Consider the following 24,880-nt stretch of genomic DNA (forward strand, 5'->3'; position numbering starts at 1 on the left):
CATCTAACGTGTGTGTCAAGGTGTCTGTGTATTTGTATATATAAATGTCTTTGTATTCATATAAAGAATTGTCTACTTTTATAAAGAATTTTCTACTTTTGGGATAATATTGTAAAAATGTAGCAGTGTCTATCACGTTGGTGGCTGAGTTTATTTGATCCATGAGATTTGGAACCCAAAGTCATTATTTTTATGGTACTACCAATACAATATTTAGAGATAATGAGAAGCAAAGACATTTGTTGATTTGCGGAGGTGGCATTTTACTAAAAGCCATGTAGTTTTTAATATACATATATGTAAAATATATACATGTATTATATATTAAAAATACATGTTAATATATAAACATAAAATATATATCGAAATATTACACATTATATATTAAAAATATAAAAATACTTTAAAAGAAGCATGTTTGGATCCATTGGGAATGGTAGTAATTTGAGAAATCAGTCAGTAAACGTACTCTTAGGCTAGTTGCCTAAGAGTAAACATATTAATGCAGAGGGAAGCTCAGGTAATTTATTTAAAATCATGGAAGTAGTAGTAATGATGATGGTGATAGTTCGAGTAGCAGTTAGGTAGTAGCAGCCAGGAGCTCTTAACACACCACTCACATGTGGCACAGTACATATTTGCTGAATAAGTAATTGAAAGCGTATTATGTCTATAAGTTTCTTTTTATTTACTGTGTTTAGTTCTTATAGTAGTCTTGTGAAGTAAGAACTAGTCCTGTCAATTTACAGATGAAATCGAGGCACTGATGAATTGACTACTTCAAGGTCATACAGGTAGTACGGTTGGGGTTTTAGCCTGGGCATGTCTGACTTTAAGCTCAGGTTGATTTCCTTTAATACTGTGTTCTTTCTACCTGATTTCTCACTTCCATTTTCAATCATACATGTATTAAAATCCTGGTGTATAACCGTGGATACAATCAGAGCATATACAGTATTGATTCTGTATCGTAGGTTGTTAGGAAGGAGAATCCCAGTGGAATGAATGGTCCATAATGATGTGATATTTCTTGGTGGTGTTGGTTGGAATCCAAGAAGATCAGATTTTCCAAAATACCTTTCAGCAGCATTTCCTGTGCCCCTTATTACCTGCGGTATAATGTGAACAAGGAGTAGTAGTCCTAGGGATAGAATACTCCAGAGTTTATACAGTGTGTTTTCAAAGCTGTGCATTTTTAGCATTAGAAACTGTGATTAAGGTCCAAAGTAGAGTGTAAGTTAAATAGTCACTAGAAATTTCACTGAAAAATCGGTGGCTCTAGAACATTTTGTACTTGTTAAGCAAGTGACACGTGTTACCACCTCCAGGGGTCAAGTCCCACTTTGCGGAGGATAGCAAGGGGCATGATAGTATCTGTCACCAGGAACAGTCCCAGGATGTCAGCCCCACTGTGTGGTTTACAGGTTTTGAGGTCACCAAAAAAGACACAACTTACACAACCACTAGATAGAGGAATACTTTATTCACATAGAGAATAGACAGAGCAAGATCAGGCTCAGTAGTAGACACTGGTTCTCCGTGGCCAGGAGGTCTTGCTCTGCAGTCTCTCTAATCTCTGGGAGATGGTCTGTACTCCCCACTCTGTGCTGCAGGTGAAGGACCCCATTGCCTCGCTGCCTGGACCAGAGATAGCAGTGGAGTTGGCTATGTGCCACATGACTCACAGGCTTAAGCAGAACAAAGAAGTACACATCAGACCCAGAACAGGGAAAGATAGTCCCAAACTGAGAAATATGCCTAGCACAGGCTGTGAGAGCTCTTCATCTCTTTGTAAGGAAGAGTTCTGAGCCCAAGACACATTCTTCTGGGACTACAAGATGCAAGTGACTGTTTTCCTAACAATACTTATGTTGTACCATGAACACTGCATTGGAGTTCCACTCTGTTTAAGAATTCTTCTTCTTCTTTTTTTTTAAAGATTTATTTATTGAGAGAGAGAGAGAGTGAGCTCACGTGCACACTGTGGGGACGGGCAGAGGAAGGGGGAGAAGGGGAGAAGCAGACTCCCTGCTGGTTGAGGAGCCCGACATGACGTGGGGCTTTATCTCATGACCCTGAGATCACAATCTGAGCTGAAACCAAGAGTTGGGTGCTTAACCGACTGAGCCACCCCAGTGCCCCAAGAATTATTCTTAATTGTTGGTGTTAGTCCAACAATTGGATTTGAAGTTTGTTTGTATTTTTAAGTCTGTGTATGGTGTTTTAAAACTGTGACTCAGGAAAAAAAAAAGTGTTGGGTTGTTGATACTCACTGTTATCAATTAACTAATAAGCAGTTATTTATAGGTAATCTATTTTCTCATATTTTACCAGTTTACTAAACTGTAGCTTATTCTTTTGCTGAATTATTTGGGATTCTGTCAAGATAGAGTTAAATGGGCGGTTGGCTCTTTTCCCTAAAGCTAACCATGGAGAAAGGGCATACATTAGAGGAAAGCACAGATCTGAGGAAAGAACTCAAATCAGTAAGAAAATCTTCAGGCGTGATTGAGGCCATTGTAAATTGGTGTACATTGGTAGGTGGTTAGCTTGGGACACAGGGTGGCTTGAGGAATCAAGAGAAAATACATTGTTTTAAGGTTTTTGCCTTTTAAGTTTTGTTTTTGAGTTGACTTTCTCCAGTTTTCTTGACATGATAATTGCCTGCCCCTCTGCTACAGAAATTGATTATCAGTAGGATTCTGTCAGGGCAGGACAAAGCCCTGCTGGGGTGAGGAGCTGATGAAAACAGGAACAAGCTCACCGGTAAACCCAGAGCCCTCAGTCCTCCTAGGGCTTGCAGATTATATCCTATGGAGACTGCCTTTTCCCGGTGCTGGTGCTTTTAAGAGGTTAAAGGCTAATCCCTTCCAAAGAAATTGCCTTGCAGTAGGCAGAGATGTAAGTGGTCAAGAGTGGTTATTTGGTTCCCGTGGCTCATCTTCATCTTTTTCAAATACACCAGGAGGGATAATAGTAGGACTTGGGTTTTGGCCTTTCTTCGCACATGTTTCTAGATCTCCTAACTCTTATGTTTGGGTGAATATGCCCTCATAGGCCAAATAATTAGACATATGAAGAGTATAGCCACTGCTGAAAACACAAAAAAGATAAACTGTACACTTCATGAAGCAGAATCATTAGAAAAGAGGGGTAATTTAAAATAAATATGATAAATATACTCAGCAATAAAAGAGGGTAGTAGTAGTATTAAGAAGGAACTAGAAGTTCTAAAAAGAACAAAGTGGAAATATTAGATATAGCAAATATAGTATCTGAAGTAAAGAACTTAATAAATCAGATAAAGAGCATGAATACAGATGACAGATGCATTGATGAACTTAAACATCATGTTGAGGATATCCTCTGTAGGTAAAGGAAAAGTAGAGATGGAAAATATTGAGAAGGGTACAAAATATGGAGGAGAGACATAGTAGTGCCAGCATTCAAATATAGGGTTTTCACGAAGGAGAAAAGAAATTGGAGGAGAGAAAAATATTCAAAGAAATAATGATGATAAATTACTCAAATTGAGAAAGAACAAAGACTTCAGATTGAAAGGGCTAATAGAAAACCAAGGAAAGTAAGAAAAACCTAAAGAAAAAAACAATGCAGCACATCTCGATTGTTGAAATTTAAGAATATTGTAGCCAAAGAAATCTAAAAACTTTTGGAGCAAAAGAATAGAATATACACACATTAACATGAATCAGACTGAGTTACCTTTTCAGCTGTGAGGGTCTCTGTTACTCTGCATATCTGAGGTTAGGAAAATCATCTGTGTAATATATAATTCAGAACTAGGAAAGTAAATTCATTTACTTATTTCATTTGATAAAGTATTTCTCAATGTAATAAGGGACGTAGTTTCTTTATAACCTTACTTTTTGAAAAAAATAGGGTGTCTGGTCACAATACATAATTTTATGATTTTGTATAAATATTTGGGGAAAGTTGCTGTCATTTTCATTAAAGCCATATCTCTCTCTGTTTTGGGGGGATAGTTTAATTTGATCTCATATTGGGGCTTCTGCCTTTTAGAAATGAATTTTTGCAGCCAGAGATAGAAAATAGATGATTTTCTATTTCTAGTAATTGAATATGACACAGCTGATTTTCAGTTGCTCTTCTTTGTACTCTTAGATTTCAATTATTTAAATTACCTGTTATTACTGTTTGTGTACCAGAAAGAAGTCATATTCATCTTTGGCTCAGAAATTCTCTGTCCAATGGAAATATAATGTGAACCACATATGTAATTTTAAAATTTCTAGTATCTACATAAAAATGTTTTAAAAGGATGAAAGTAATTACACTGTATTATATTTAACCAATATATACAAAATATTACATCAATATGTAATTAGTGTACATACGTTTTGGGGCACATGGGTGGCTCAGATGGTTAAGTATCTGCCTTTGGCTGAGGTCATGATTCCGGGGTCCTGGGATCAAGTCCTGTGTCTGGCTCCCTGCTCAGCAGGGAGTCTGCTTCTCTCTCTCTCCCCCCTGGTGCATGTGGTCTCTTGCCCTCTCTCAAATAAATAAATAAGATCTTTAAAAAATATATACATACTTTTTAACAAGGTATACATTCTCTTCTCCATATTAGGTCTTTGAAATTTGGTGTGTGTTTTACAGCGCATCTCAATTTAACCACATTTCAAGAATTCAATACCATATGTAGCTAGTTTGGTTCAGTGTTCTAATTGTTGGGTGGCTTAAGAGCTTTTTATAAGACCTCAGTTGTAGTAAAGGATATTATAACTGAATGCTCTTGTAGCAAGTGATATATTTATATCTGTTAATTGTAGCTAGCCATAAAAAATGAGCTTTCACACTGGAAGACATTATTTGATTGTTGTAGTTTTCAAGGTAGAAATTATGTTTAAACACCTATATCATATCTATAGAATATTCTGAATCTGACTGACTGGTTTTACAGTTTAAATCTTAAGTTCAGATAATTCTATCTGGTTGTCTAACAGGCACCTTAAGCTTACCATGGACAAAACTGAGCCTCTGATTTTTCCTTCCAGATTTGCTCCTGCTCATATTAATGAAGGGTATTTCTGTTCTTCCTGGCACAGGGACCAAAATTCCTTCTTTGACTTCCAGCTAGAACTTTGGTGAAAAGTCATAGGATGCTGTTGCAATTGTCCAGGTGTCTGAAGTCTTTAGTTCTTCCTACTTTTACTGTGTGTCTCTAATGAAAAAAGTCTGCTGAGTACTTTAAGATAATGTTCATGTCCCTTTAAAAAAAAAAAAACTCAGTGGAAATTTAGGACAAATAGATGTGTTTTTCAGTAGTTGCCTTTAAAATTCTGTCAGGTGTCTGCTAGTTCACATGGCAGCACTGTTGAAACATCTTGGTCGGACTGATTTTCGTTCACACTGGCGTTCCTTTACATTGGATTAACATGAACAAGCTGGGGTGGGGGGGCAACGTAAGTCCAGCACAGAGAGCAGAACAGGAAAACCAGGCTTTGGATTTTGGTTTGCTGTGGCCCTTTGTTTAAAGTATTCTATTAGGAAAGTAAACAGTAAGAAGTGTTAGATGCAGATCTCTCCCTCTCCCAATTTTATAACTGTTGCTGATTCTTTAGTTTCAACAAAATGCATTTTTATGTCAAAATGGGCTACTTCAAAATAATGCTGAATTGGGCCTTCCTGTGTATAGTAAGATCTTTTGGAACTAACACTGCCTATGGGTTTTTGTTCCCTTTCTCTTTTCCTAAGATATGTAATAAAACATGCAGATGCCAGGGATAAAGGATGGCTGTTGCTCAGACTTGTCCTTTGCTTGTCTGGTTATCCATCAAACACTATCAGCCTGATTGTGCCAGAAAATATGAAATAATGTCATTGGAAAGCAATCAGTCAAATGTATGTCAAGGTCTTTTAAAAGTCTCAACTAGCTGTTCTGATATCAAAGAATGTTTTATAAATATAATATACTAAAATGAGTATTCTTAGGAATTGTATCTTTAAACATGCTTACTTTACCCCCTCTCTTGATTTCATACCTTGATGCTTTGAGTCAGATGGGGAAGGTGCACTTAATAATAAGTTACGGTAGTCTAGAATGCACACCCTTGATGGCTTGCAGGAAAATATTAGCTAGCTCCTTTCCATCACTAAAATGGCAGCTCATAATTTTGGGCAGTCAGAATGATAGGCAATTGTTCTAATAGCCATATTATTTAAAAAAGAAAAACAACAAAAAACCTTCTGTAGCTAAGAAAGCAGGGTTCAGTTTTCAGACCAGTATCTCTTCTTTACTTCAGAATTTAGTAATTATCTCCAACCTTAAAAATAATAGAAGTGGTTATAACCTGAAAGGAAATAAAGAATAAGAAAAGTATCTGTTTTTCTTAGAAAAATGGAATTTTGCATGCAGATTTAATTCACTAGGTGATTTAGATGAACAATGAAATGATTTATTCTTTTATAATAATAAATCCAGGGGCTTGGGCCTGTGTTCTTTTTTTTTTTTTTTTTTAATTTATTTGACAGAGAGAGAAATCACAAGCAGGCAGAGAGAGAGAGGGGAAGCAGGCTCCCTGTTGAGCAGAGAGCCCGACGCGGGACTCGATCCCAGGACTCTGGGATCATGACCTGAGCCGAAGGCAGCGGCCCAATCCACTGAGCCACCCAGGCGCCCTTGGGCCTGTGTTCTTAAGGGAATTGTATGTTATTTGAAATGAGAAATGAGAAGACATTAGTGATCCAGGTTGTTACTTGTGATGATTCCTAAGTTTGGAAAAAAAAAATGAAAGAAAGAAAAGATTAGGATTTGGGGTACCCTGCTCTGTTTTTGAAACATTCCAAAATGCATTTATTTTCATATTCCTTCTTACTTCCCCAGCCATATTAATGAGCTTTGTCTCTAAATTTATGATGAATTAAAAATCATTTTTGGAAATGCATCTTATCTGATAGAATCCTGAGGCAAAAAGTCCAGTTGTCATTGTTTAAATGTCCTTACCACCATAAAGACATTGTGCTTTTCTATTTCCATTTCATAATAAGAGGTTGTTACTGATGTTTATGTTCTAGTAATGGAAATTATTTATGTTTCCTCTTCTGATTTGTTTTAAATATAATCAGAAGTTCTGTAATTAATCACAAGACTCTAATTTTGTGTAATTGAAAGCTGGTCAGGTGTTTTAAGATGCTCCTTTCACAGTGCTTAAATATAAAAATTATTAAAGGAACAAAATTACATAATAGTTTTATTTTTGAAGGAAAACTAGGACTACTTAATGAATGTAGAAAATCGCTTAAATTTCAACTAAATTGAATGAATTTGAAAATAGTGCAATATCTCATTTCAGGTTAGAGAAATAAACTATGAGGGAGATGTGAAGGCACACTGGGCTGTTCTACACATAACTAAAAACACTTTCTGTATCTACAAAGGCAGTCTCCATCAAGGAAGAAATCAAGGTGTTCTAAGACAGCAGTGAAAATTAAGTCATAGAGGAAAGGAAAAGTAGCAGAACTACTAAGCAAATGAATACTTTCTGCAGCATCTGTTAACATAAACATTAGAGGTATGTTGTTAGCCATCTGTGGCTTCATCCTTGAACTATACATTTGGATCAGTGGCTTGAAGTTCAGCTCTGGAAAGAAATGAAGTCTTATGTATCCTTGTTGTTGATTAGTTGTTTTTAATGACCTGAGGCCCTCCAATTCTTCAAGCATATTCCCAAGGACTCTGTCTTGTGATACAACAGATCACTGTAACCAATGCTTTAATAAAAATCTTACCCACCCCCTTCATTCCACTCCCTATTGCTCTCTCTCTACTTCTAAGTGTTAATAAAAGTCCATGTGAAGGGAAAAAGCATTCTTATAGGAAAAAGAAAATATGAACTTACACATACATATCTTCTGTGTGTGTCTTCACTTTGGTAATAAATATAATTATGGATCTTTTGATATTAATTTTAGATGACTTAATAAATTTAATATGTAAATGTAATACAGAATAAATTATGTTTAATTCAAAGTTTCCAACATTAGAAGTGGTATATTGTTTAGTAATATTTAGAATGGAGATAAGATTGCCAATGTAATGTGTAGCTTATGTCTGACATTTATACCAGGAAATAGACTCAGCAGGCAGTTAAAGAATCATGGAACATACTACTTAAAAGTATTTTTTTTTTAAGATTTTATTTATGTATTTATTAGAGAGAAAGCACAAGCAGGGGGAGTGGCAGGCAGAGGGAGAAGCAGGCTCTCTACTAAGCAAGGAGCCTGATGTGGGACCAGATCCAAGTATCCTGGGATCATGACCTGAGCCAAAGGCAGACACTTAACTGACTGGGCCACCCAGGCCCAGAATGTACTACTTGAAGAAGATGAATAACGTGCACTATGAAAGCCACTATTCTGTCTGGGCAGTCTTTTAAACATTTACTAGAAGCCTATAGATACTATTGGCAATTTCAGCACACATAGTTGAATTTATGTGCATATTTAAGAAGCTTTATGAAAAATTTCCACATAATATTTTGCCCAAGATTCATGGTTACAAATAACAAACGGAAAAGGAACAGTTTGGTTCTGGAAAACCCAGATAAGCTTATTTTTTGCATTAAATAGGAAATTGACAAATGTAAATTTAGGTAAATATGGTATAGATGTTTCGGGAGACAAAAATGATGAATGAAACTATGATAACAAGTATGGAACTTTTAGAACTTCAGTTACTGCCTCACAGATTTATTAAATAAATGGGAACTCGTTCATTTAATGGAATTTAAATGATTTTTAGAGTCTTTGCATATAAAGATTTATGGCTAAACAAATGTCAGTTCTGTCTCTGTGTAATTGTGGTAGTTATACAAAATGACATAGGAAATTGCCAGTGAAATCTAGCAAGGTCCAGAATCATCTCGGCCAACTCCCCAATCCCAGATGTAGCACTGGAGATTTCTTTCCGGGAGGCTGTAAGGAGTACAAATGTGGTTGCATGTATTTTAAAACTATAGGATGGCCAAATATTTAGAACTAGCTATACTAGGGAATGTATAAAGTATATGTAGGACAGCAGTGGCACTGTTTTACTCAATGGTATAATGAACATCTTTATAGTAAAACCAAGAAGGACAGGTTCTAGAATCAAATGCAGATTCTGGCTAAGATAAATACATGAGGCTAAATAAAAGTTGGCACTTAAGGGCATAAAGGTTAACTGTTCCCTCTGCTTGGATGTTCCGGGTATTTTTGGCAGGACAGTTTGTGAAGCCCTGGGGTACCCTGGGGATAATAATACTTTTAGGAATATTGTGAGGATTAGAGTCTATATTGAACTCCCAGTAAAATGCCCAGCATGTAGTAAAAACACGAGGAATGTGTATTGCTGCTGCCCTGCTCTTATTCCTACTCCACAAGAGCAGTCCTTTAAGAAGACAAAAGTTTGATAATTCATTATCTCTGGATGCCACCATGAAAGACAAAATGTGTTGAATTCCACTTGCCAGATCTTTGTTTTGCTTATGAGAAGTCTAATTGTGAAACTGCTGGCTCTAGTAGCTTAAGAATTTTGACTCAAAATTATTGGAATATTCTAGAAGTAAAATGATTTTATGGGTGTTTTACTTTATGGAAAAAAATCCAATGATCCATGTACATTTATCACTACGTATCTCTTAATACCTTTTCCCCCCCTTGCTCAAGCAATTGTTTTACATTTCCAAATGATGTAGAGCATCAGTAAGGTGCTTAGGTTAGCCTCTGCATAACAAGCTTCTTTTCACTCCATAGGTTTCATGATCAAAAATCAGCACTGGGATGTCTGCTTGCGCTATTCCCAGGTTTACTCTCTCAGTTCTTCATATCATCCAGACCCCTGAACTGGAAATATCTTGTTAACTCTGCACTGTTTAATATTCTTTGGAAATTAAACTACTTGGGCATGTTTAGAGCTCAAATGAAATCTATGCGTTTTGCTTGACAAGGTTGTTGGTTGGGTTTTAAAGCCTACATATTGAAAATCATGTTTGAGGCTAGGTGATAGAGAAATTTTCATGTACTGAAGCGTTGTACTGATGAAACCAACTCTGTTGTGAAGATCAAGTGAGATAATGCGTGTATGAGCCCAGTGGAAACCGGGAAATGCTGTGGGCACGGAAGTGTTAGGACTAGTGGCGAATAGCATCTCCGGCAGCCAAGGGGGACATGAAACTGGGAAACAAATTTGGCTCCTGGAGCAAGGGGGAATATCATGTGGACTCTCACAATTTGGGCTTTGTAATTGGGATCTCTTGCTATTATAAGAAAATGAAGTTCAAAAGACACAGGATTTTCCATTGTTAAAATCAAGGAAGTTAAAATAGCAGCTGCTTGTAAAAGTTAATTTTACTTGACATCTGCCTTGGTGTCCCAGTAATAAAAGTGATAGTTCTGTTGGACAACCTGTTCTCTCTAGAGCTGTATCTTTTTGTTACTGCAAGGTCTCTCTTTAAAGAAATTGTTACCTTTTGATATCAAAAATCATTTTCTCAGTGTATAAATTTTGTCTCTTAGAACATATGCACAAGCATAATATATGCGTCTTCAACTTAGTAGAAAAGTGTTAGTATTCTGGAGTTTGAGTTGGTACTCTTGCGTGAAGTAAGGTGCAGTAGGAGCCATCTCAAATCTTTTATGAAATGAGATTGTAAAGACATTTTGTAAATACCTTTGTAAAGACATTTTGAAAAGCTTTCCCACTTGTTCTTAATTTTAAAAAACACCTATTTGAAACTTGTGTCCCACACGAAAACCTGCATGTGGCTGCTCATAGCAGCTTTATTCTTTTTTTTTTTTTTAAAGATTTTATTTATTTATTTGACAGAGAGAGATCACAAGTAGGCAGAGAGGCAGGCAGAGAGAGGAGGAAGCAGGTTCCCCGCGGAGCAGAGAGCCTGATGCGGGGCTCGATCCCAAGACCCTGGGATCATGACCTCAGCTGAAGGCAGAGGCTTTAACCCACTGAGCCACCCAGGCGCCCCAGCAGCTTTATTCTTAATTGCTGAAAGTTGGAAGCAACCTAGATGTCGTTTGGGTGGTGAATGGATAAATAAACTGGGGTACATCCAGTTGATGGGATGCTAAAAAGAATGCTCTATCAAATCCTGAAAAAACATGGAGAAACCTTAAATACATATTGCTGAGTGAAAGAAGCCAATTTGAAAAGGCTATATGTACTATATAATTCCAACTCTGTGATACTGTTAGGGAGGAAGAATTTCCTTTCTCTTTGGGTGCTTCTGACATGAGACAGGTAAACAGGAGAAAATCCAAGTTAATAGCATATGTGTGGGGAATCACACGTACATGGAAATTCCAAAGACAGTGTGGCAACATACTGCTTATTTGAGCTAAGGAGATGGTTATGGTCTGAGAATACAAAGGGGAGAAAACCATTGGCAGAAAGGTGAGAAAACAAAAGTTTCCCTGTTAGTTTCTTGGGTAAAGAGGAATCTCTGTTAGTAGCTCTCTTTCTAGTACACGCAGACAGTTGAAGGGGAAGTAAATAGCTTTTCCTGAATCTACTGGGTTTTGATCATTGTTGACACAAAATAATGTTCATGTCCAAGTGACCCATCTTGGGAAGACCTGTCTTTGGCCCCTGTAATGTTCCAGCAAAGGCAAAACTGTGGAGACAATAGAGTAGAAAGATCAATGCTTGTCAGAAACTGGGGAAAGAGGGAAAGAAGGGATGAATGGGAGGAGCACAGAGGATTTTTGGGCGCAGGAAAACTCTTCTGTATGATACTACAGTGATAGATACATGTATTATACCTTTTCCAAACCCATAGAATGGCAAACAGCAAAAATGAACGATGTAAACTATGGACTTTGGGCAATAATGAGGTGTTAGTGCAGACTGGTCAGTTGTAACTGTACCACTTTCATGGGGGAGCCTGGCAATGTGGGAGGCTATACATGTGAGTATATAGGAAATCTCTGTACCTTCTTAACAGTTTCGCTGTGAACCTAAAACTGCCCTAAGAAATAAAGTGTATTTTAAAAAAATAAAAAATAAAAAACCAAACCAGAGCAAAGAACACCTAAATTTGGTCTCTTTGCCACTTGTACGTGTACCTGACTGTCACTGCAAGAGAGTACGACTAGTCTGCCTCTTTGAGTAGAACAAGATTATATGAAGGAAAGGTTTAATGTGCTGATTACCCATCTTGGAATTCTTTTAAGGTGCAACTTTGATATTAGTGCATATTGTCATTCCTCTTGAGTTTTGTAAGGAAGCTGAAATGAGTGGTAGAGGGTAAAAACGCCAGAGAACAAAATTGGGCAATATTTTCCAAGTGAGCATTGTTTTCTTGTCATTTTTATGTGTTTTAATTTAGCCAGTGTTGGGTGAGTAGTTCAGAAAGAAGGGATTTATTATTTTTAAAATGAAGCCACCTTCTTGTTCTTCATTTTCAACTGATTGAGTCACCTTTGTTTTCCAAACGTCTCTTGACTCTTGAAGAACCATTTACCGTATTTACTTATGTAGTTCACCTGCGTCTGTCTTCTTGTTCCCTCCCTTCATGCCCTTTATTTGGAGGAGAAAATCATGAAATTTTTCCCCTTTTCTATGGTCCCCTTTAAAAATTCTGCTTCAAACTAGTGACAGGATGACAGTGGTCTCTTTTAGGGTGTTAAGAGCAACAGTCAGCTTCACACCAGGAGGCAGAGTGCTTTCCTTATGGAACATTTTCTTTTAGAAATTGTAATTCATTTATTCCAGATGTTTAATGAAAGAGTTAAAGGAGCTGTTGGATATATTGTCTCTCTCTTTCCCCTCACGTCCCTCCCTCATAAATCTGTAATTGCTTAGAATCAGTGTTTCAAACTTTTAAGTCTATTGGCAAAATCCCTTACTTTTCTTATTTCTCCTGCTAAAGATAGCACATACCAGGCAGATACCTCTAATCTCCCATTCCGTATCTGGAGCAGATGTTGGCAGTCAGTCCTATTCTCTTTCCTGGGTGCAGCTTGGAATGAACCCTCAACACTGTACTCCAATAACTTACTAGTGTATGACAGTTGGGAATCTCTGCTTTATGCATAATCCCTGGCCTTTTTTGCCAGCCCATGGTTTTACTTGTGGCTTATTTGCTGATAACACCTAAATTTCTATCTTTAGCACCATATCCTCTCCAGTGCCTAGATCCATATGCTCAGTTGCTCTTGGGGATTCAGAAGCACCTCAAATTCAGCATGCCAAAATACGTGGTCTCCTTTCCTCTCCCCAGCTTCCTCTTCCTGTGGCCACTCTGTTGCAGTTAATAGTACAATCCCCCTACCGGGATGTCTTCTATACCTTCTCCTGTTTTAGGTATAAAATCGTGTAGAATATACCTCCTTCATGTCTCTCACATTCATGTCTTCCTTTTTATTGCCACTGTTTCTACCATAATTTGATTCTTCATCTTAGATCCCTGGATCCTCCACCTCCAAACCATTCCTCACACCGCTGGAAGATCAGTCAGCTCCCTTCCTTTCCTCTCTTGAACTGTTTCAAACACAGAGGTATGCAGAATAAAACAAATGTCCATGTGCTTACCTCCAGGATCATAATTCTAAAAATTACTCTTTCCAGGCTGATCTAATTTGAGTGGAAAGTCTAAGAAGAAAATATTTTTTGTATTTGCCTTACTCTTGAAAAGAGAACCAAGCATGCTTTATATATCTAGGTTTTCCATACTTGAGTAGATAGTCCTCTAATTGCTATTTGAATTTAAAATTTTTTTGCAACTTCATGTGCTTTTGAGCTGGGAATGTTTTGAGACTCCTTTTCAAAGTAACTTATCTACATTTAACAATATCTTGAAAACTGTGTAACATAGCACTTTCATTTTAGTAGTAATACATAAATGGCAAAGGATATTTTTTTACATCTAAGTGAGCCTTATTTGAATAGAATCCTATGTACACTATTCCTTGCTTGTTTTCTGTAAAGTTTTGAAGCAGTTGCAGTCTTATCAGTTTAAGTTTTTTTTTTTTTAAATTTTATTTATTTATTTGACAGACAGAGATCACAAGTAGGCAGAGAGGCAGGCAGAGAGAGAGGAAGGAAGCAGGCTCCCTGCCAAGCAGAGAGCCTGATGCGGGTCTCGATCCCAGGAACCTGGGATCATGACCTGATCCAAAGGCAGAGGTTTTAACCCACTAAGCCACCCAGGCCCTCCCAGTTTAAGGTTTTTTTTTTTTGTTTTTTTTTTAAATGGGAGTTCACTGTAGAAGACTTTGAACTTTGATGCATGTTTTAAACTTTAACTAATGTTGGAAAAATAGATTTTAGTTCATACTTTTGCTTTATTTGTAACTATCATTTAATCACCAAACCAAACAAAAAACTCCATGCAGAAAGACATAGATTAGAAGGAAGGAACTGTGTCATGATTACTCTTTTGGTAATGTCTGTGATAGTATATCCATAACTTGAGTTTTGGACTGGTGTTTTTGGGCTGCTTGCTGCCTTTCAACCAGGGAGCTGTAGTTTCAATCTCATTGAATGGTAGAACAGTGCTCCTCCTTTAAAGGGAGAACTTAAGATATGCCAGTCAGCTAGAAATGAAAAGAGAAATGCGTGTGGCCCCTTTAGTTAATAGGTCATAATTACTTATGAAAAATTTAGAAACACGGGCCCAAAAGGGTCAGTGTCTAGGGCAGACTTTTCTGAACCCATGCTTCTGTTGGAAACTTTGGAGTTAGGTGAACCTTTCATCTACTCTCCACAGTATTTATGGGGTGCCTTCGGTGTGCCACACCATATAGAGTTTTAAGCAAGGGGTGGAAAAATGGTCAAGAGAGAAAGGTTTGTGCCCTGAGAGTTTCTGTTCTTTGGGGAGAGGAAGACAGACACACGTAAGCAAAGTAATAAGGTAATTTCACATAGTGATGACTGTTGTGAGTTGCCTAACAGAATACCTGCAGAGAGGGTACTGCTTTACCAAGAGTGATTAGGGAAGGCCTCTGGGAGGATGTTACATTTGAGCCAAATTGCAGATGATATGAAGGAAACTTGAATGCAAAATTTGGGAGTCTTCAAGACTCAAAGTCCACAGGTTTGTGCATCTTGAAGAGCACTGTCCTGTTCTGAAAAGTGAAGGAAATTAGAGGAGACAGACTCACACTGGGATCAGGCAAAGGTCTCTGACTGGTTTACACACAAAGTATGGTTTGCTTTGAATTGTAATGTGGCAGTATATTGTGTGGGTCCTCATCTCAGGTGCTAGCACAGGCTCTGTGTGTGGGCAGTAGCCAGCTGCTTGTGGTCTGAAGAACCTCGTCTCCTCAGGAGGAGAGTGTCAGGGTAGGACCACATACTGCCAGACTTTCTCTTGTGTTTTGTACCTTTGAATTTATGCTATATTTATTGGCATTAGAAGGAGAATTATTAGATGGCAAAGTGCCTTATCATTTTTTTTGTAGTTAAAAATAGGGCAAAATGCAAGATATACTCAATGATACTGATCATTAAAATGAGATTTATTTAAGACTCTATTATGTTATACTTGTCTAAAAAACCACACAAACCTTGCATTAGTTAATTCATTTTGCTAGATATATTCTTAATAATGAAAGGACGTCCTAAAAGCTCACCCCCAACCTCTCAACAATAATAAGAAATAAACTGTATGTTATGCCAACTTTTATTATGGTTCCCATGAAACAGCTCTAACTCAAGCAACCCATTTAGGCTTCATGATAGAAACTGTGATAGATCTTCTTTCCCTTTCATTCTTACGTGTCAAGGATGCTGCTGTATTTTTTATTAAAAACAACAAGCAAAACACATTTAAACTAGACAGTTACTCATTTCATGTTATAGAGGAGAGTTTTTTTAATGCTGAAAATCCTGTTATGATAGTGTATTGCTTTTTTGTAAGGCTGACAGTTGTGATTTAGTTTTGATTTAGATTTAGTTTTGCTCCAAGTATGAGTTTGAAAAGCTTTAATTATGAAATCTAGATATATACTTTTATTTTCATCAACTAGTGGTATTACACACTTGCAAGTTTTGGGGTTTGTCACACATTAATATTTATTAAATACCTGTCCTGCCAGTGGTAGGGATGCAGGCCTCTCATGGTCCGGTAAGTGTAGTAGTAGCTACTTGGCTCAGACAGGAATTTCAGAAGAAATGACAGAGCCAGCAGTCCCTAAAATGAGGTTTATGTTCTTTTAGCAAAAGGTCAGCAGATGGCTTTAAAGAGCTTTAGAATAGCTTTATAATCTCATCTACTTACCATGAAGAGATACATGTTCTTTTTGAAAAGCTAATTGTCTTAAAAGTTGAAAGCAAAACCTTTGGAAAACTCAAAATCTTCCTCAAAGTAATTTTACCTAGGCATTGACCAATTGAGGAATTTTTCTCATCAGTGATTAAGAAGTGAAAATAAATTATAGGGAATGGGAAGGGGTGAGGCAGGAATCAAATCATTGAACATATGTGTTCCAGAAACTGGAGCTATCACAAATTTCTACCTGATATGCTTCTGTTATGTCGTGTGGAGTTGGCAGAAGCTGGACACAGGCATATCTTGTTTTATTGTGCTTTGCAGATACTGTGGTGGTTTTTTTTAAAAATAAAAACAAATTGAAGGTTTGTAGAAACCCTGTATCCAGCATCTATTGGTACCATTTTTTCCCAGTAACATTAGTTCACTTTGTTTCTCTGTCACCTTTTGTTAATTCACATAATATTTCAAAAATTTTCACTATTATTACATTTATTATAGTGACCTGTGATCATTGATTTTGATTTTACTATTGTAATTGTTTTGCGGCACCACAAACTGTGCCCATGGAAGACAGCAAACTTCATTGATAAATGTTTTCTGCGTTTGACCAACTGTTTGACCAACCAGTCATTCCCCCATGTTTTCTCCCCTTGGGCCTCCCTGTTTCCCAAGACCCAACAATCCTAAAGTGAGGCCAATTATTAATTCTACAGTGGTCTCTAAGTGCTCAGATGAAAGGAATACTCACTTGTCTCTCACTTTAAAGAAATGATGAAGCTTTGTGAGGGAAGCGTGTTAAAATCCAAGGTGGGCCTAGAGCTAGGCCTCTTGTGCCAGACGACCAGCTTGTGAAGACAAAGGAAAAGTTCTTGAAGGAAATTAAGGTGCTACTCCAGTGAGCACGTGAATGATAGGAAAGCCTTAATGCTGTATGGAGAAAGTTTTCATGATCTGGATAGAAGATCAAATCAGCCATAACATTCCTTGAAGCCAAAGCTAATCCAGAACAAAGCTCTAACTCTTCAGTTCTCTGAAGGCTGAGACAGGTGTGGAAGCTAGAGAACAGTTTGAAGCTGGCAGAGGTTGGTTTGTGAGGTGTAAGGAAAGAAGCCATCTCCATAACATGAAAGTACAAGGTGAAGCAGCAGGTGCCGATGGAGAAGCTGCAGCAGGTTACCCAGAGGCTCTAGCTGAGAGAATTCCTGAAGGTGTTGCACTAAACATCAGATTTTCAGCGTGGATGAAACAGCCTTGTAGCGAAGAAGGTGCCATTATAGGATATTCATAGCTAAAGAGGAGAAGTCAGTGCTAGGCTTCAAAGCTTCCAAGGACAGGCTGACTCTCTTGTTAGGGGCTAATGAAGCTGGTGGCTTGAAGTTGAAGCCAGTGTTGTTTATCATTTTGAAAATCCTGGGGCCCTTCAGGATTATGCTACATCTACTCTGCTTGTGCTTTATAAATGGAGCAACAAAACCCAGATGACAGCACATGTGTATGTGGCATGGTTTACTGAGTATTTTAAGCCATGGTTGAGACCTTGTGCTCTGAAAAAAAGATGCCTTTCAAAAATATTGCTCCTCATTGACAATGCTCCCAGACACCCAGGAGCTCGGATGGAGATGTACAACAAGATTAATGTTTTCATGCCTGCTAAAACAATATCTCTCCTGCAGTCCATGGATCAAGGAGTAACTTGAAACTTTCAAGGCTTACTTAAGAAATACATTTTGTGGGACGCCTGGGTTGGCTCAGTTGGTAAAGCAGCTGCCTTCGGCTCAGGTCATGATCCCGGCGTCCTGGGATCCAGTCCCACATCGGGCTCCTTGCTCCACAGGGAGCCTGCTTCTCCCTCTGACTCTGCCTGTGCTCACTCTCTCTCTCTCTCTCTGACAAATAAATAAATAAAATATTAAAAAAAAAAAGAAGAAATACATTTTGTAAAGTTGTGCTGCTGTACATAGTGATTCCTCTGATGGATCTGGGAAAGTAAATTGAAAACCTTCTGGACAGGATTCACCATTCCAAATGGCATTAAGAACATTTGTAATTCATGGGAAGAGGTCAGAATATCAACATTAATAGGGGTTTGGGGGAAGCTGATTCTAGCCCACTTGGAGGACTTTAAGGGGTTTAAGACTTCATGGAAGAAGTAAGTGTAGATGTGGTGGCAACAGCAAGAGAACTAGAACTAGAAGTGGAGCCTGAAGATGTGACTGAATCACTACAGTCTCATGATAAAACTTGAACAAATGAGGAGTTGCTTCTGATGAATGAACGTAGAAAGTGATTTCTTGAGATGGAATGTACTCCTGGTAAAGATGGTGGGAAGAGGGATGCCTGGGTGGCTCAGATGGTTGGGCGTCTGCCTTCAGCTCGGGTCATGATCCCAGCGTCTGGGGATCAAGCCCCACATCAGGCTCCCTGCTCGGCAGGGGAGTCTGCTCCCCCACCCCCTGACTGTCTGCTCTCCTTGTGCTCTCTCATTCTCTCTGTCAGATAAATAAAATCCCTTAAAAAAAAAAAAAAAGATGATGGGAAGATTGTTGAAAGGACAGCAAAAGATTTAGAGCATGACATAAACTTAGTTGAGGAAGCAGTGGCAGGGTTTGAGAAGTTTGGCTCCCATTTTGACAGAACTACTGTGGGTACAGTTTTTTCAAACAGCATCTTATAGTACAGAGGAATAGTTTCTGAAAGGAAGAGTTAATCAATGTGGCACATTTCTGTTTTGTTTTATTATAAGAAATTGCCACAACCACCTAATACTGCTCTGGATCAGACAGCCACCATCAACACTGAGGTAGGACCCTCCATTGACAAAATTATGACTTACTGAAAACTCAGGATAGTTAGTATTTTTTTTTAGCAGTAAAGTATTTTTAAATTAAGTATGTACATTTTTTTAAACATAATGCCATTGCATACTTAATTGACTAGAGTAGAGTGTAAACGTAATTTCCATGTGCACTAGGAAACCAAACAATTTATTTGACTTGTTTTGTGGTATTTGCTTAGTTATGGTAGTTGGAAGTGAACTTGCACTATGTTTGCAGTGTGCCTGTAGTCAGTCCCACTCAACCTATGCCCAGTGTTTCAGCAACGGGGCCTAAAAGAATATTTTAGGAGAAAGTTTAGTGAAAGAGCAGATGTAATGACTTCAGCCTGAGAGTCTAAGGGAATTATTAAATAATTTTAGTTAGGGGGATGGTTAACTTTCATTTTGAAAATTTCAGTCTGGCCTTGGTGTGGAGAACAATTTAGGGAAGAGGCAAGAGGGGAGGCAGAAACAGCCGTGAGTGGAGATGTATTAATAGTTTAAGAAAAAAGAAATGAAGGCTAAGATTAAGATAGGGTTGAGTTGGGGCACCTGGGTGGCTCAGTCAGTTGATCACCCACTCTTGGTTTCAGCTCAGGTCATGATCTCAGTGTTGTGAGATGGAGCCTCCATTGGGCTCCATGCTCAGCCGGGAGTCTGCTTCCCCTTCCCTCTCCCTCTGCCCCTTCCCCTCCTTTTGTTCTCTCTCAAATAAATAAATTATTATAAATCTTTTCTTTAAAGGTAGAATTGAGTTGAGAAATATTTTCTGTGTGGAATGAACAGACATTTAGAAATATATTACTGTTACTGAGGTGTTTTTGTTTGTTTTTCTTCATTTAGAAAAAGAAAGTTTGATTAGAAAGTATGCTATATAGATTGACAGAAGTAACTGAAAAAGCGTGATCTGTGTTGCTCCGTTTTCAGAAAATTGACTTTTGAAATATCTTGATAAATTTTCTTTTTAGAGCATAACTTCACTTTTGAGCCATGACATCCCTTAAATGACATTTTGTTAAGGGACTTGACATTAGCAGATATAGGGTATATTAAAGTTTTAAAGTGTTTTGTTTATAAAACCTTAATAGCATTTTATATGTCATGAAGTACTGGATTGGACATTTCTTAGATACTGAGAGTCTTTTGGCTGTGCTAAAATTTCAGCAGACTAATTGTCTCACTTTTTAAAAAATTAGTTAGTAACTGTTGACTTGTGTTAACCTTAGCTCCAAAGTGGGAATGTCTCTCCATTATTATTACTTAGACATAATTTAATTAAAATGACTTCATATATGGCATTTTGGTCAACATTTCCTCCCCCCAAATTTGGTATATATTAGATGTGTTAAAAGTGATAGTTTCATTTTACTTGCATAATACTGAAAATTAGGTGGTATGAATTAAATGTCTTTTTTGTTTTCAGAACATTTTAATTAATGTATGAAATAGTTAGAAAGGATACCCTTTATAAAACCAAAGGATGTCTTTCAGTTTGTTGTTTGCCTTAAGAAAGGTTCTCTTTTGCAGGTTTTCAAATAATTTATGGGTACATTTCAAGAACTATTGTGACATAATTGAATCCAGAAGAAATCTTTTATTTTTGTTTTGGTGTTTTATTAAGGTTACTTCAAGCTATCTGATTGCTTTGGATGAATGTTTTTAATTTGGGGGGGTTAAATTGTTATAGGATAAGAGAGCTTTATCTTAAGTACAGAGAGAAAAGTAAGAGATACATAGAGATATCACTAATACTATTGCAATAAAGTGAGGCAAAGTCTCACATTTTCATGATACACTGTCAGCTTGAGCTATATAATATTTAAGAACAAGGCTTTGACTCTTAAGTTCCCTCTTCTAGATCAGTTTGGGGTCATATGTCAATATTAAATACTTCTAGTTGCTTTTGTATATTTAAAAGATATTTTTGGTTTCCTAGAGTAATGTCAAAATGAAGGAATGCATGGTTGTGTGTGTGTGTGTGTGTGTGTGTGTAACCAATTCTGCATATAACCAATTTCACAGTGGCTTAGCTATAAATGGAGGTCTCTCTCCCCAGTTTCTTCATCATTCCAGAATTCAGTGGTAAGGTTGGTTGCTATAAATTTAGGAGTTTTTCCATTTTTATATATGAAGATAATGTTTTTATGTCATAAAGTTTTCTCATGAACTCGTGAAAAGATATTCTCAGGATATCCTCCTCTTATTCTTTGCTTTACCTCCTTTTTCTTTACTTCTAAGCTCAGTGGCATATCTTGCAAAACTTAGGGCCATATAGTTAGCTTTACTCATAGAACGAGTCTGCTTTCTATACAATTCTTCAATTTAAACAAGAAAAGAATGTACTTACATTTTAAGTACTCCATCTCTTTCAGCTCCCAGTCCCCATTTTACATTTAGTGTTCAGATATGTTCAGTATTTGGTCTTTGCTGTTTTTACTAACCCGATTCTCTGCTTTTAGTTAACAGCCAGGTCCTTGCCTGCTGTGCAGTCGGATGAGAGACTTCAGCCTCTACTTAACCACCTCAGGTAATATGAAGGCACATCCTGGTTATGCTTACGATTTTTAAGTGCATTAAAGTGGGTAAAGTACATTAAATGATTAAAACCTCTTCCGTTACTAAAAACTTAACAGTTTTTTCCTTGCTTTAATTCTGTGATGTAAGCTGAAGTTCTTAATATACTTGCTGCCCTTGACTTCAGGGTACTGTTGGAAGGCTTTTTTAATTCAATCAGAGTGTGTAAAACTAGTTGGTAAATTTACATTAAAATGAACAGAGGTGACTGCCGAAAGATCGCAAAGGAATGAGCTATTTAAATGCAGAGCATACCTTTGGGACCCCCCACATGTTATTGGGGACAGATGAAATGGGTGGGATTTGTTTTCTAATTAACAAAATATTATTATATTCTCATTATTAAAAAAAAAAAAAAACCAAACTTTACAAGTACAGGAAGGGGAGGAAAAGGAAAAAACCCATCATTACTACTCAGAAGTAGTATTTCTTCCATCTGTGCTGTTTTAAAAATCTAGTGTTGAAATCGCACTTTTTAAAAAAGTTTCTGGATTTTCATTTTAAAATGAACTTTTTTTGTTGTTGTTATTAGCATCTCTTCAAAAACATTATTTTTAGTAACTGCGTGGTATTTTCTTGTTTGGCTGTATTGTAATGTTTTCATTTCCTTTTGGGGGCATTTACACCATTTCCAATTTTTCATTAGTATGAAAAATGTCACAGGTTAATCTTTATCTGTATTTTTGATCATTTTTCTTAGCATAGATTTTCGGAGGGGCAATTACTTTGTCAAAGCAAATGAGCCATTTTAAAGATTTAAAGATATATGTGTTTCTTTTTCAAACACCTTATTCTACTTATAGTTTTAGATTATATAAAATTGCCCACAAGATTGTCACTGTACCCTGAACAAGATATAGGACAGCTAAAAATGGTTGCTAATTTAATAGTTAATCATGGAGATACCATTGCAATCAAATACATTTCATATTGATTATTCTTAAGACTGATTTCAGAACATTTTATTATCCATTTTCATTTTGGAGTGGGATTAACTATTTGTATATTTGTTCATTTATTGATAGCATCTCCTGATTTCATTTGATATTACATACTTTAGATGTAAAGGATAGTAATTCAGAGTTGTATTTGTTGCTACATTATTTTTTCTGAAAGTTTTTGATTATGTTACATTATCCAACATACATTTACAGGTTTTATGTAGGCAGACACCAGTAGTTTTTTCCTTTATAGATTCTTTTTATTCTTTTATTTTTTTTTAGTATGTCCAAGAGACCTAAATATAGAGGGACAAAATTCTTAATATATGGCTGTATGTCACTGTGCTGTTTTAGATTCTGTTGAATTCCCATATTGATAGCACATGCTTCCCTTCCATTGGGTAGAAACAAACCATGTCATGAATTACAAAGTAAGTTTGAGGGCCAATTTCCTGGTACTTGCACTGGTTACCAAAATTGCTAGTTCTTTTTAATTAACCTCTTTTGAGAGAGTTTTGTTCTTGAATTTAATGCCAATAAGCTATTGATTAGTAGCTTAGTCCACTTCTGTTCTAAATCAGTTTTGTATGTGACTCCTTCTGATGAGGGAGCAGGAGGCTGGCTGAAGACAGAGCAAGAGCTGGCGCCTCGCACCCCCCTCTCCACCTGCTCCCCTCCGTAATATGTGTGGCATTCTCAGGCATCCCTGTCTGCCATAAAACGATAAATAGTTAACTTGCAGAGATCACAATCCTGCAGGACAGGAATCTCTCTTGCTCTACAGATGTCCTAGAGATCTACAAACAGGGAGGTTACCTTATCAATAGCACACATTTCCAGAGGCAAATAACTCTCAGTTCCTCAAACCCTAATGTCTCCCTCCCCATCATAAATGAAACTGGAGGAGGCTGAGGTAGAAGGGAATGTAAATGATAGCAGGATCATAACACCCCACCAAGAATCTCCCAACTATCTTGATGTTAATGGCTGACCTAAGATGACATTTATCAAGCCACAAGGGCAAGGCCTTCTCCCAGCACCTTGTAGTCCCTCTTTAACATTTGAAAACTCCGTTGAAACCTCCCATCCCTTCACCACCCCCCGCAACCACAAGGTATATAACCTGCCATCCCTCAAAACCCAGAGCAGCGGCTCTTTCTGCCCATGGGTCCTGTCCCTGTGCTTTAATAAACCACCATTTTGCACCAAAGATGTCTCAAGAATTCTTTCTTGGTCATCGGCTCCGGACCTCAGCCCACCGAACCTCACCTAGGTTCTAGAACTTCATCACTTCTACCCTTCCTCCTTTCCTTCCTCCTTTCTTCCTTTGTGAATCCAGTCAGCAACCCTGAATCACTCTGGTTTATTCCATCCTGATCTCTGTGTGTCTCTTCATAGCCTACGGATCTCTGTTTGTCTTTTCACAGCCTACTTCTCTTTCAAGGTTTTACTCCTATTTCCCTTTTGGCTTCTTCTAACGGATGAAAGGCAAATTGTTCAAATCAAAAGTAAAGCTTAAGAAGTAAAGGAAAAAAAAATGAAATACTTTTAGTAAATCCAAGTAGTACATATTGGGAAATTAAACTGTTGTCATATTTGACATATTTGTGTTATGTATAAATGTATATGTTAATGTCTTTGGGATTTACCTTTGCACAGAACTCAGACAAAATTCATTGAGAATGAAAGGAGACTAGGATCCTGTCACTGTATCAGACGGCACAAGAGTATGGCTTTACAAGATTTCTTTCTCAATTTTTTTTTTAAAGATTTTATTTATTTATTTGACAAGAAAGAAGGAAAGAGAGCACAAGCAGGAGGAGCGGCAGACAGAGGGAGAAGCAGAAGCAGAAGCAGTCTCCCCGTAGAGCAGGGCTCCACAGTAGGACCCTGGGATCATGACCTGAGCCAAAGACAGATCCTTAACTGACAGAGCCACCCGAGCGCCCCTCAATTTTTATTTGTTCGGAATCTAAGTTGCTTATTTGTCAGGATTGGAATATTGAAAATATTTTTCCTCCTCCCTTCTCCCTGTCCTCTTTTTTTCTGTCTCTCTTACCACTTCTCTATAGTGACTTTTCCTTCCCAGACAGACAGTTCTTAACCTCTGAATAATTGTTTTGTTGTTAAAGTGGTCCAGACTGACATTTCATTGGCTTGAGTAGCATAAACACTGTATGTGATTTTTAAGCTTCCTAGAGAACTGTTACTGAGTTATGTTTAAGTCACTTTCCCAGTCTCTCCTCTCCTGCTGCTTTTGTCTCCTGAGTATCTGTATTGCTATTGTAACTTATGTA

At 37.4% G+C, this 24,880-nt stretch overlaps 1 protein-coding gene across 3 annotated transcripts in view; it reads left to right on the forward strand.

Annotated features, from left to right (window-relative positions):
- The window catches only part of PRIM2 (DNA primase subunit 2), a 332,911-nt gene that overhangs the window by 157,810 nt on the left and 150,221 nt on the right, over nucleotides 1-24,880 (forward strand). For all 3 annotated transcript variants that reach the window (XR_004285088.1, XM_032340337.1, XM_032340338.1), the window contains exon 8: nucleotides 21,528-21,595. Coding sequence is in view for 2 of the 3 variants with exons in the window: in XM_032340337.1 (XP_032196228.1) it covers nucleotides 21,528-21,595 (68 nt within the window). In the remaining variant the exon portion in view is untranslated. The remainder of the gene's footprint in view (nucleotides 1-21,527; nucleotides 21,596-24,880) is intronic.

This window comes from Mustela erminea, chromosome 4, assembly GCF_009829155.1.
Source record: "Mustela erminea isolate mMusErm1 chromosome 4, mMusErm1.Pri, whole genome shotgun sequence".
Taxonomy (NCBI): Eukaryota; Metazoa; Chordata; class Mammalia; order Carnivora; family Mustelidae; genus Mustela; species Mustela erminea.